General features: G+C 40.6%; 1 protein-coding gene across 2 annotated transcripts in view; it reads left to right on the top strand.

The window, feature by feature from the left end:
- Positions 1–14,333, top strand: part of LOC118400566 (pleckstrin homology domain-containing family G member 4B-like) — an 81,807-nt gene that overhangs the window by 46,400 nt on the left and 21,074 nt on the right. For both annotated transcript variants that reach the window (XM_035797547.1, XM_035797546.2), the window contains exons 13-19: positions 290–487; positions 940–1,955; positions 3,996–4,245; positions 7,474–7,563; positions 7,873–8,097; positions 11,057–11,227; positions 12,046–12,223. In XM_035797547.1, coding sequence (XP_035653440.1) covers positions 290–487; positions 940–1,955; positions 3,996–4,245; positions 7,474–7,563; positions 7,873–8,097; positions 11,057–11,227; positions 12,046–12,223 — 2,128 coding nt within the window. The remainder of the gene's footprint in view (positions 1–289; positions 488–939; positions 1,956–3,995; positions 4,246–7,473; positions 7,564–7,872; positions 8,098–11,056; positions 11,228–12,045; positions 12,224–14,333) is intronic.

Below are 14,333 nucleotides of genomic sequence, written 5' to 3' on the forward strand. Positions count from 1 at the left end.
CTCTGAAGAGAGGAAAAACTACATTCAATACATCCAGATGAGCCAGGTTAATAAATCCCATCTCATTTTTCATAGATGTATGTTTCTTTGACCGGTTTATTTTGAGATATCCATTTCATAATTTATTTCCTCTTACACCACAGCTGCATGAAAGGAGCATATTTCCTCAGAATAAATCATGAAAAACCTATTCATCACAATGAATTGCGCTTATCAGATCTTACGTAATGTGCAGATGGGGAGGAAAAGCAGGAGTTGAAGGAATTTAAATCTTTGTTATTCATCATAGGAGAAAAAACAGCAGACCTTGACACTGATGATGGAGGTTGAGAAGATTCTGGGTCCCAACAACTCTAACACTGAGATGGAGGTTTTTCTGACTGTGATGAACACTTTCAAATCCTATATGGCCGACTTTCTGTTACGAGCGGAGAAAAGGCATACTGAGCTTGACAACATGGTGTATGTCTATCGCTTCTGTGAACAGGTTAGTCGAGCAATACCCTGGTTCTTTCAAAACCTCTTCTTTCTCTTTTTACTCTTTTATTGCTTCCTTTCAGCCTTAATTCTGGATCAAGTCCACTTAAATTTCAGTCAGCTACAGAATATGTATTACACTTTGATGGAGGACTGACAGGAATCAAAATGGAATTGATTCTAACTCTGCGTCATTTCTCCCACGATATTACTTTTACCATCACTACCACCATGTTTCTATGTTGTAAATCATATCATGTATGAACTGAAGGAAGGAAGGATAAATGCATTTATGGACATTCCCCCTCTTTAACCCCTAGCCAGTCATCAATCCCTCCCATCAATCTTTTCTGAACCCCAACTTCTCATCCAAGTAATACACAACAAAAATACTTAACTTCTAACACTTCTGAAATAACACTATGACACTAACAAATCTGCTCTATGTATTGTTTCCTGTAGGTTGCTTCCCTAGCCAAGGAATGCAGGCAATATCTTGAGCAGGTAGAGACAGGGTGTTACCCTGCCAAAGCCAATCTAAGTACACTTAAGACCTACAAGGAGAGATTGGGTGACTGCTTCTCTGCTCGACACTTCCAGACTGTGAAAGCCAAAGCCTACAGTGCGAGGGGCTCTGGGGGGATGAGGCTGTGGAATGCAGCCTGGATCCAGTGCCAAGAAGTCAGCCAGCGGCTGGGGGAGAGATTGCAACGGCCCGGAGGAGCAGCCGACAAAGACCAGCAGCAGCCCACAGCTGGCAGAGCTCAAGTGAAGAGCAGGGTGCTAGAAGCGGGAAAGGAGAGCGAAGAGGAGAAGGGGGAGGGGGCCACTTGCTCCCTCGCTCCGGCCTCAACTTCCCCTCCAGGGGTGGCCGATAACTCGGGGAGGGCCTCCCAGGACCAGATGGAGAGCAGAGAAAGCAATACTAGGGACAGCGCTCACATCACATGTTTTAACCTCCCTTTCAAAGCGGACTCGAAAGGGGGCAAAGGAGCCAAAGAAGTGTCCCAGTCACCTAAATCCCCAGGCAAAGAGGGGAAACTGATGCCAGTGGTGCCTCAAGATGGAGGAGGTGGCCAAGGGAGGCGCCACAGCGAGGCGGACCTCAAGAGGGGGGATCCGATTGGCAAGTGTGAGGCATTTCCATGGAAACACAGTGCCTTGGGGCGATCACTGAGTGAGGGTTCCTGTATGAGCTCTCTCCTGTCCTCAGAGTGTGGCTCCTCCCCCTTATCGGCAAGGCACTCCCATAGCCGGCACCTAGTAGTGGCACTGCAGTCACCCCAAAACCCTTATGATATCTCCCGTAATGGAAGTTTCTGCTCTGGCACCTCCTGCTGTAAGTCAAATGGGGATAGGGAAGGTGGTGACCCCATACAGGTGTCTTCAGTGTCCTTGACTGACCATAGTGGTGACAAGACACAAGAAGCCTCGTCATTAGCCGACACACAAGCTGAAGAAAATGGCAGCAATGTCCTGTGAGTGATGCACCTCCTTCTCAACAGCTATCAGAATTTTTTCCCCCAGAAATACTTAGCATAGATGCAATGCAACGCAGTGGGGGATAGAACAAGGATTTTTTTTATTTTATTTTTTATTTCACCTTTATTTAACCAGGTAGGCTAGTTGAGAACAAGTTCTCATTTGCAACTGCGACCTGGCCAAGATAAAGCATAGCAGTGTGAACAGACAACACAGAGTTACACATGGAGTAAACAATTAACAAGTCAATAACACAGTAGAAAAAAAGGGGAGTCTATATACAATGTGTGCAAAAGGCATGAGGAGGTAGGCGAATAATTACAATATTGCAGATTAACACTGGAGTGATAAATGATCATGTACAGGTAGAGATATTGGTGTGCAAAAGAGCAGAAAAGTAAATAAATAAAAACTGTGGGGATGAGGTAGGTGAAAATGGGTGGGCTATTTACCAATAGGTTATGTACAGCTGCAGCGATCGGTTAGCTGCTCAGATAGCTGATGTTTGAAGTTGGTGAGGGAGATAAAAGTCTCCAACTTCAGCGATTTTTGCAATTCCTTCCAGTCACAGGCAGCAGAGTACTGGAACGAAAGGCGAATGAGGTGTTGGCTTTAGGGATGATCAGTGAGATACACCTGCTGGAGCGCGTGCTACGGATGGGTGTTGCCATCGTGACCAGTGAACTGTGATAAGGCGGAGCTTTACCTAGCATGGACTTGTAGATGACCTGGAGCCAGTGGGTCTGGCGACAAATATGTAGCGAGGGCCAGCCGACTAGAGCATACAGGTCGCAGTGGTGGGTAGTATAAGGTGCTTTAGTGACAAAACGGATGGCACTGTGATAAACTGCATCCAGTTTGCTGAGTAGAGTGTTGGATACCGGCTTGGCGCATGTCCAACAAATCTGCTCTTGCGCTCTTAAAATCCATCATGACGGATTTATTGTAACAGGCCCACAATGTGGTTACTAAAGTCTGATTTGGGTGTATTTGGCTATTTTTGCTGCATAACATTTAGAAGCAATCCCTTTTCAGGTTTAGAAGAAGTGACTGCTAAATGCTAACTCCCGTTCGTATAATCTGGTAGCATAGCTAGCATAGAGAAATCAGAGGTGTTAGTCAAAGTCATTTTTAACTGTAATGCAGTTGATTGGTAATGTGGACATGAACATGTATTCGGTTTGACATCCATACAAGCATTACACTCCGATTTTTACCGCAACATAGTGTGACATACACATTTTAACAATAGCCTAAATGTAGGCTAAATTTGCTGGGGGACAATGAGGAGATTCGGGATCTTTCCCTCACTGCATCATTCCCCCACGAGTTTCCATGGCATTTCCATTGTTTTGGTCGAGTTCCATTGACCTCTTTACAGCAGCTATGCCATTAGTCACACAAGCTATTATCAATCTGTAATTGTTATGGGAATGGGTTTATGGGAAATACGTCTTAAATAAACAAATGAGTGACAAAGGACATTTACAGCATGCAGTGTTAGAAGAAATGCATCATCGAGATGGTTTCTCTTTGGGTCTTTGTTAGATTTCAGATTACGATTAGTTGCCTATAATCTTTACAATAACTACATACTGCACAGCAAGCGGTACCGGAGTGCCAAGTCCAGGTCCAAGAGGCTTCTAAACAGTTTCTACCCCCAAGCCATAAGACTCCTGAACATCTCATCAAATGGCTACCCAGACTATTTGCATTGCCCCCCTCCCTTTACACTGCTCCTACTCTCTGTTATTATCTATGCATAGGCACTTTAATAACTCTACCTACGTATTACCTCAATTACCTTGACGATCCGGTGCCCCCGCACATTGACTCTGGACCGGTACCCCCTGTATATAGCCTGTTATTTTACTGCTACTCTTTAATTATTTGTTACTTGTATTTCTTATTTGTTTTGGTATTTTTCTTAAAACTGCGGGTGAGGGTAAGGGTGAGGGTAAGGGGTAAATTAGAGAACGCATTGTCCAAATTCCTCCTCCTTAAAATTCCCAATTTCCTGTTTCCTGTGTGGACAGGAAGTTGCAGAGGATCATGGATGAGCTGTTGTTGACTGAGAGGGAGTATGTACGATCTCTAGGCTACGTACGAGAGCACTACTTCCCTGAGCTGGAGAGGCCTGATGTGCCTCAGGACCTAAGGGGCCAGGGGGGGAACATTTTCGGCAACCTGGAGAAGCTCCATGACTTCCACCGCCATCACTTTCTGAAAGAGCTGGAGGGCTGCCTCCGAGAACCCTTCAGAGTCGGACGCTGCTTCCTACGACATGTGGGTTCCCATGGTTACAAACCTTAACCGTGTGATAACTAAACCTAACTTGAAAGGGATATTTCAATCTTTTGATCATAAATCCACTGTTAATACAATCCTAAAAATGTTGCATGTCAGCAGTCAAGTTTTCAAAAGCATTTTTACTACAGAGCAAAAACTGTGATGATGCGTTTTAAGTGAAGGACGGCACCCTTTCCAGGGTAGTGTCCTCATCACTTCACAGAGAAGTTCAAATAGACAGTTAGTAACACTGGTATAACAGTATTTATTAACACTGGTATAACAGTATTTATTAACACTGGTATAACAGTATTTATTAACACTGGTATAACAGTATTTATTAACACTGGTATAACAGTATTTATTAACACTGGTATAACAGTATTTATTAACACTGGTATAACAGTATTTATTAACACTGGTATAACAGTATTTATTAACACTGGTATAACAGTATTTATTAACACTGGTATAACAGTATTTATTAACACTGGTATAACAGTATTTATTAACACTGGTATAACAGTATTTATTAACACTGATATAACAGTATTTATTAACACTGGTATAACAGTATTTATTAACACTGGTATAACAGTATTTATTAACACTGGTATAACAGTATTTATTAACACTGATATAACAGTATTTATTAACACTGATATAACAGTATTTATTAACACTGGTATAACAGTATTTATTAACACTGGTATAACAGTATTTATTAAAACTGATATAACAGTATTTATTAACACTGGTATAACAGTATTTATTAACACTGGTATAACAGTATTTATTAACACTGGTATAACAGTATTTATTAACACTGGTATAACAGTATTTATTAACACTGGTATAACAGTATTTATTAACACTGGTATAACAGTATTTATTAACACTGGTATAACAGTATTTATTAACACTGGTATAACAGTATTTATTAACACTGGTATAACAGTATTTATTAACACTGGTATAACAGTATTTATTAACACTGGTATAACAGTATTTATTAACACTGGTATAACAGTATTTATTAACACTGGTATAACAGTATTTAGTAACACTGGTATAACAGTATTTAGTAACACTGGTATAACAGTATTTAGTAACACTGGTATAACAGTATTTATTAACACTGGTATAACAGTATTTATTAACACTGGTATAACAGTATTTATTAACACTGGTATAACAGTATTTATTAACACTGGTATAACAGTATTTATTAACACTGGTATAACAGTATTTATTAACACTGGTATAACAGTATTTATTAACACTGGTATAACAGTATTTATTAACACTGGTATAACAGTATTTATTAACACTGGTATAACAGTATTTATTAACACTGGTATAACAGTATTTATTAACACTGGTATAACAGTATTTATTAACACTGGTATAACAGTATTTATTAACACTGGTATAACAGTATTTATTAACACTGGTATAACAGTATGTATTAACACTGATATAACAGTATTTAGTAACACTGGTATAACAGTATTTAGTAACACTGGTATAACAGTATTTATTAACACTGGTATAACAGTATTTATTAACACTGGTATAACAGTATTTATTAACACTGGTATAACAGTATTTATTAACACTGGTATAACAGTATTTATTAACACTGGTATAACAGTATTTATTAACACTGGTATAACAGTATTTATTAACACTGGTATAACAGTATTTATTAACACTGGTATAACAGTATTTATTAACACTGGTATAACAGTATTTATTAACACTGGTATAACAGTATTTATTAACACTGGTATAACAGTATTTATTAACACTGGTATAACAGTATTTATTAACACTGGTATAACAGTATTTATTAACACTGGTATAACAGTATGTATTAACACTGATATAACAGTATTTATTAACACTGGTATAACAGTATTTATTAACACTGGTATAACAGTATTTATTAACACTGGTATAACAGTATTTATTAACACTGGTATAACAGTATTTATTAACACTGGTATAACAGTATTTATTAACACTGGTATAACAGTATTTATTAACACTGGTATAACAGTATGTATTAACACTGATATAACAGTATTTAGTAACACTGGTATAACAGTATTTAGTAACACTGGTATAACAGTATTTATTAACACTGGTATAACAGTATTTATTAACACTGGTATAACAGTATTTATTAACACTGATATAACAGTATTTAGTAACACTGATATAACAGTATTTATTAACACTGGTATAACAGTATTTATTAACACTGGTATAACAGTATTTATTAACACTGATATAACAGTATTTAGTAACACTGATATAACAGTATTTAGTAACACTGGTATAACAGTATTTAGTAACACTGATATAACAGTATTTAGTAACACTGATATAACAGTATTTATTAACACTGGTATAACAGTATTTATTAACACTGATATAACAGTATTTAGTAACACTGATATAACAGTATTTATTAACACTGATATAACAGTATTTAGTAACACTGATATAACAGTATTTATTAACACTGGTATAACAGTATTTAGTAACACTGGTATAACAGTATTTATTAACACTGCTATAACAGTATTTAGTAACACTGGTATAACAGTATTTATTAACACTGGTATAACAGTATTTAGTAACACTGGTATAACAGTATTTAGTAACACTGATATAACAGTATTTAGTAACACTGATATAACAGTATTTAGTAACACTGGTATAACAGCATTTAGTAACACTGATACAACAGTATTTAGTAACACTGGTATTACATTATTTAGTAACACTGATACAACAGTATTTAGTAACACTGGTATAACAGTATTTAGTAACACTGATATAACAGTATTTAGTAACATTGGTATAACAGTATTTAGTAACACTGATATAACATTATTCAGTAACACTGATACAACAGTATTTAGTAACACTGATATACCAGTATATTTGAATCCAACTGCTCTGAAACAAACAATCAACCAGTGTTTTACCATAACATTGCTTTACTTTTTGGGGTGAGAGACAGTTCAGTCTTTTTATTATAACTTATCTTTTCATCTGTTTGGCACTCACCAACAACAAGTGATGTGGACTGCATGCCACAAGTCAGGTCAATTATAATCTTGAGAAATCAAGGCACGTAGGTTCTACAGCTGTGTAAAACAGAATACAATAATAATACTTTCTATTGAATTCTGTGCTTCTACCCCTATCCAGAGAGAGAGCTTTGGTCTGTACGCCCTCTTCAGCAAAAACAAACCCCAGTCAGACAGCTTACTCATCAACCACGGCCATTACTTTTTCAAGGTGAGGACGTCAAATAAACTGGCAGAGTACACTGATATTACAGTATATAATGCTATACTCATCATTATGTGAAGTATTTGTAGTGCAAGTGCCCCCGGAACAATGCTGTTTGCAAAAAAAAAATTAAATACCCTTTATTAAAAGTTGACTGAGTTTAAATAGAATTGACCACAACCCTGTTAGGACATGCATGTTAAACAATCAAATTTCAATTTTAGAAGAAAATGCAATTGGAATTAAAAAAAAATATTTCTGATTTGAATGAATTGATATGGAATTGTCCCGAACTCTGTTTTCCTAACACTCCAGCAAAAACAGCTGCAGCTGGGGGACAAGATGGACCTGTCTTCTTACCTGCTGAAGCCGGTGCAGCGGATCAGCAAGTACAGCCTACTGCTGCAGGACATGTTGAGGGAGTGCGGGCCCCACAGGAGCCGTGAGGAGGCCGAGGTCCAGCACGCCCTGGAGGTCATCCAGTTCCAGCTAAGGCATGGCAACAACCTGCTGGCCATGGACGACATCCAGGACTGTGATGTGAGTGAGGAATGGGGAAGAGGGGGTTGGAGGGAGAGGTATAAAAGGAGGACTGAAGAGTAACAATCTAAATAATGAAGCCGGAGGAGATGGCTGCCGTTTTACGGGCCCCGAACCAATTGTGCTATTTTGAGTGTTTTTTCACATCTTTTGTAACTTATTTTGTACATAATGTTTCTGCCACCGTCTCATATGATCAAAAAGAGCTTCTGGATATCAGAACAGCAATTACTCACCTCAAACTGGACAAAGATTTTTTGTTTAACTAGTCGGACACGAAGGATTTACCGGACCAGGCCAAAATCCCTGTCATTCGCATGATGAATAGATGCCGATACAGGGGACGCAAGTCTAGGTGCCTTGTGAGAATTAGTCAGCGAGTGGGTAACCCGCCTCTACCATACTGGCCAATGTGCAATCATTGGAGAATAAACTGGATGAGCTCCGTTCAAGACCTATCCTACCAATGGGACATTCTTATTTTTCACAGAGTCGTATCTGAACGACGACATGGATAATATACAGATGGCTGGGGTTTCCTTGACAGAACAGCTGCCTCCAGTAAGGTCTGTGTTTAACTGATCAATAGCAGCTGGTGTGCAAAATCTAATATTAAGGAAATCTCAAGGTTTTGCTCGCCTGAGGTGGAGTATCTGATGATAAGCTGTAGACCACAGTGTTTACCAAGAGAAATTTCATCTATATTTTTCATAGCCATCTATTTACCACCATAAACCGATGCTGGCACTAAGATCACACTCAATGAAAGGTACAAGGCCATAAGGAAACAATAAAATGCTAATGCAGAGGTGGTGCTTCTAGTGGCTGGGGACTTTCATGCAGGGAAACTTAAGTCCATTGGACCTCATTTCTACCACGTGCAACCAGAGGAGAAAAATTCTAGACCACCTTTACTCCACACATAGACGCATACAAAGCTCTCCATTGGGAAAATCTGCCCATAACTCTATCCCCCTGATTCCTGCTTACAAGAAAAAAACTAAAATAGAAAGTACCTGTGACTCTTTCAATACGGAAGTGGTCAGATGACGCGGATGCTATGCTACAGGACTGTTTTGCTAGCACAGACTGAAATATGTTCCGTGATTTATCCAATGGCATTGCGGAGTAGACCACCTCAACCATCAGCTTCATCAATAAGTGCATCGACGACGTCGTCCCCATAGTCACCAAACGTACATATCCCAACAAAAACCCATGGATTACAGGCAACATCCGAATCGAGCTGAAGGCTAGGGCTGCCGCTTTCAAGGAGCGAGACACTAATCCAGACGCTTATAAGAAATTCCGCTACACCCTCTGATGAACCATCAAACAGGCAAAGCGTCAATACAGAATTAAGATTGAATCCTACTATACCGGCTCTGTCGCTCGTCAGATGTGGCAGGGCTTGAAAACTGTTACGGATTACAAATGAAAACCCAGCCGCGAGCTGCCCAGTGTCGTGAGCCTACCAGTCGAGCTAAATGCTATCATGCTCACTTAGAGGCAAGCAACAATGAAACATGCTTGAGAGCACCAGCTGTTCCGGACGACTGTGTGATAACGCTTTCAGTAGCCGATGTGAGCAGGTCAACATAAACAGGTCAACATTCACAAAGCCGTGGGGCCAGACGGATTACCAGGGCGTGTACTCAAAGCATACGCGCACCAACTGACAAGTGTCTTCACAGACATTTTCAGCCTCTCCCTGACCTATTCAGTAATACCTACATGTTTCAAGCAGACAACCATAGTCCCTGTGCCCAAGGAAGTGAAGGTAACCTGCCAAAATGATTACCGCCCCGTAGCACTCACGTCGGTAGCCATGAAGTGCTTTGAAAGGCTGGACACCAAGACAGTTGAGAAGAGGGCACAACAACACCTTTTCCCAACCAGGAGCGTGAAAAGATTTGGCATTGGTCCCCAGATCCTCAATAAGTTTTACAGCTGCACCATGGAGAGCATCCTGACCGGTTGCATCACTGGGGCCAAGCTTCCTGCCATCCAGGACCTACAGTAATATACATTGTCAACGACTCCAGTCACCCAAGTCTTATACTGTTCTCTCTGCTACCGCACGGCAAGCGGTAACGGAGCGCCAAGTCTAGGACCAAAAGGCTCATTAACAGCTTCTACCCCCAAGCCATAAGACTGCAGAACATTGAATCAAATGGCCACCCGGATTATTTACATTGACTTGACCCACCCCCGCATTTCTTTTTACACTGCTGCTCCTCGATGTTTATTATCTATGCATACTTTACCCCTACCTACATGTGCAAATTACCTCGACTAACCTGTACCCCCCCGTACGTTGACTCAGTACCAATACCCCCTGTATATAGCCTCGTTATTGTTGTTTTATCGTGTTACTTTTTATTATTTTTTACTTTACTTTATTTGGTAAATATTTTCTTAACTCTTTCTTGAACTGCTTTGTTGGTTAATTAAGGGCTTATAAGTAAGCATTTCAAGGTCTACACCTGTTGTATTCGACACGTGACAAATGAAGTTTGATTTGATTTCCTTCAGCCGACCCACATTGGAAAAATTGGCTAGACCCAAATCCCCATCTGTGGCCCGTACTGTAAACCACAATTGTGAGTTTGTTCGGATATTAATACTTTCTCCCTTTTTATGTTAACCTCCGTTGTCAAGTTTGTAAGATAAAGATAAAAGTTTGACTCTTCCGGTCATACAGTACAGTGCAGGGGTTTTGAAACTTATTTTTGGGTGACCCACTTTGGCCAAATGATTTACCCGCCTAACCCAAATAACATTGATCTACCACATTCGTGAGGTCGTTCGGAACCTGTAACACTTCTTAGTTTGTTCCTATCAGGGGATGAATACAGTATAAGGTCAAATGTCAATGTACAAAAAAGGGTTCATCTTACCACAGATGCACCCTGACAGAATACATCCTGCCCTCAATGTAATTTCTCTTCTCCTGTAGGTCAACTTGAAGGAGCAGGGGCAGCTGATTCGTCAGGACGAGTTCCTGGTGTCCTTCAGAAAGAAAAAGTGTTTCCGCCACATCTTCCTCTTCCAGGACCTTGTCCTCTTCAGCAAGACTAAGAGGACTGACGTGGGCAACGACACTTATGTTTATAAACAGTCATTCAAGGTATGCAGGTATACAAAACACAGCACAATATACCTCAAAGTGAAACTTGAGCCAAAGCTACCTGTCATGGATCCCTCCGGAACTTTCATTGCCCACACCTGTCCCCTATTCCCACTGATTTGTATTTGTATATTTGTGCCCTTTGATTTCCATTGGGTGGTCAATTAATGTTACAATGTCCGTTGGTTGTGTGGGCACCTGTGCTGTGTGTTTTGGGCTTTCGTGTCATTGTGGATTGCACAGACAATTACGGGTCTCGTCCCGTGTGTTAATCATTGTGTGCTTGTGTTATTTATTCGAGGTACTCCTTGCTCTTTTGTTTGGGTTTCAACCCTGTGTTTTTGTATAGTGTTTGTTTGGTCGTCATCCCTGTGCCTTTACACGGCACGCCGTAACTTGGGGTAAAATAATAAAAAACTATTATGCATTCCTGCAGCTGTCTCACAAATAATTTATTCAGCGTGACACTACCTTCCTTGGAAATCATTGAAATACATGCTTACGTCATAAAAGGGTCATGTGGAGGCCTTGCGTCAGATGAAAAGTATGTGCTACTGTAGTTACCCTCCAAAAGTTTCACTTCCAGGCCCACTTCCTCTATTTCGTGGAAAACTGTATATTATTCACTGTACGTTAACACATACCCTGTTTGTAAATGGAGAAGGAAACCTGTCTGTCTAGGTTGATTACTTTCAAAATATACATACACTGTTATATCCACGTATAGTCCTTTATATGCCTTATAAAGGGTTTATGACCACTTCAAAACCTTTTACAAGCTGTAGTTTGTTTAAAGACCATGTTTTCTGTTCTGACAGACCTCTGACATTGGGATGACCCACAATTCAGGGGACAGCGGGCTGTGCTTTGAGATCTGGTTCCGAAGGAGGAAGTCCCAGGACACTTACACCCTGCAGGCCGGGAACAGAGAGGTGAAGGATGCCTGGACCAAAGACCTTGAGCGCATCCTCTGGGAGCAGGCTGAACACAACAGAGGTCAGAGTTACCCCTGAGACTAACCAGCCAATCAGATCTCTCGTGTCCTAAAATGATCTGGTCTGTATATGAAAACATTACTAGCAGTCAAATCCTTGCTTGCTCTGTTCTTATTTCCTCAATTCCTCTCAAAGGGCATTAGAGGTGACGGTCCCATGGAAAGACTATGATCATCCCCTCCAATGCACTTTGAGAGGAATGGAAAACACAAGGACTGAAGAAGAAAGGATTTGCCAGCTTGGAAAGTTTTCAGATACAGCCACAGAGGTCAACCTACTATATTTTCCCACACTACCACTGATCTGAAAATAGTTGATGGATTAAAGCAATTACTTTTAAACCAACGCTTTCAACTGTAATCATGTGGAACAGACAATGAAAATAAGCAATTTTAGGCTACTGGTATCTGGTTTACAGCTCCCATCACTTGCCAATACTTGGCAAGCAACCAATCAGATTGTAGGACTAAGTGGAAGAAGGGAGGGTCTTGACGGGAAGCTCTTGCAGCAAAGATCTATATTGAGCGCTGATATAATGTCCAAGACACACTGGTGGGATTGAGACTAGCACACACCCATAGATTTGTTGGTTCTATGTTTGAGTTTTCTTATTGTGTTCCTCCCCTAGTAGGTCAATTACTTGCCTACTAAATCCTTATTTTCGTCCCCTTTGGGACATAGGTAAGGCTATAATGAACTCTCTCTACTTCAGGGCTCTCCAACCCTGTTCCTGGAGAGCTACCCTCCTGTAGTTTTTCAATCCAAACCTCAGTTGTAACTAACCTGATTCAATTTATTAACCAGCTAATGATTAGAATCAGAAAGTGTAGTGAGTGTAGTGAACTTTTTTGTTTGCCCATTATTAAAGACCAAAATTGGCATAGTTTTATTTAATGTAAATACAAACTTATACCAGTTTTACTTGATGACCAAAATGTCGAAATCGGCACTATACATGTTGCAAAATAGTTAGGAAGAGATTTTTGATGTGCTGATTCTGTGGCACATGGTTTATGAATTGATACGAAAAACAACTCTTGGAAAAACAATTCTTGCCACAAACAGAGTGTTATGAATATGGGGCGTACAACCATCTCAGCTCTGCAGATTTTGCTACGAAGAGACAATCATTTGATCACTTATTTTGGTATTGCCCATTTGTAGCTTGTTTCTGGTCACAGGTTCAAGAATGGCTGAAAAATCACAACATTTATCTAAAATGAACCCTACATTTAGCATTGTTGGGAGATTTGAAAAACCATAGTCAATCAATCAACAATAAAACAATACGTTTACTATTAGTAGAAATATGTATCTTTAACTTACAATCTGTAGATACTATGCAGTTAGACCGGTTCAGAATTTATGTGAAGAATCACAGCACAGTTAAAAAAAGATATGTCACATGGAAATCATAAGAGGGCGGTTTACGGAGATAGGTGGGATGGACTGAGAGTAGCTGAGGGGTGGGTTTACGGAGATAGGTGGGATGGACTGAGAGTAGCTGAGGGGTGGGTTTACGGAGATAGGTGGGATGGACTGAGAGTAGCTGAGGGGTGGGTTTACGGAGATAGGTGGGATGGACTGAGAGTAGCTGAGGGGTGGGTTTACGGAGATAGGTGGAATGGACTGAGAGTAGCTGAGGGTGGGTTTACGGAGATAGGTGGGATGGACTGAGAGTAGCTGAGGGTGGGTTTACGGAGATAGGTGGGATGGACTGAGAGTAGCTGAGGGGTGGGTTTACGGAGATAGGTGGGATGGACTGAGAGTAGCTGAGGGGTGGGTTTACGGAGATAGGTGGGATGGACTGAGAGTAGCTGAGGGGTGGGTTTACGGAGATAGGTGGGATGGACTGAGAGTAGCTGAGGGGTGGGTTTACGGAGATAGGTGGGATGGACTGAGAGTAGCTGAGGGGTGGGTTTACGGAGATAGGTGGGATGGACTGAGAGTAGCTGAGGGTGGGTTTACGGAGATAGGTGGGATGGACTGAGAGTAGCTGAGGGGTGGGTTTACGGAGATAGGTGGGATGGACTGAGAGTAGCTGAGGGGTGGGTTTACGGAGATAGGTGGGATGGACTGAGAGTAGCTGAGGGGTGGGTTTACGGAGATAG

The sequence above is a fragment of the Oncorhynchus keta genome, chromosome 21, assembly GCF_023373465.1.
Source record: "Oncorhynchus keta strain PuntledgeMale-10-30-2019 chromosome 21, Oket_V2, whole genome shotgun sequence".
NCBI lineage: Eukaryota > Metazoa > Chordata > Actinopteri > Salmoniformes > Salmonidae > Oncorhynchus > Oncorhynchus keta.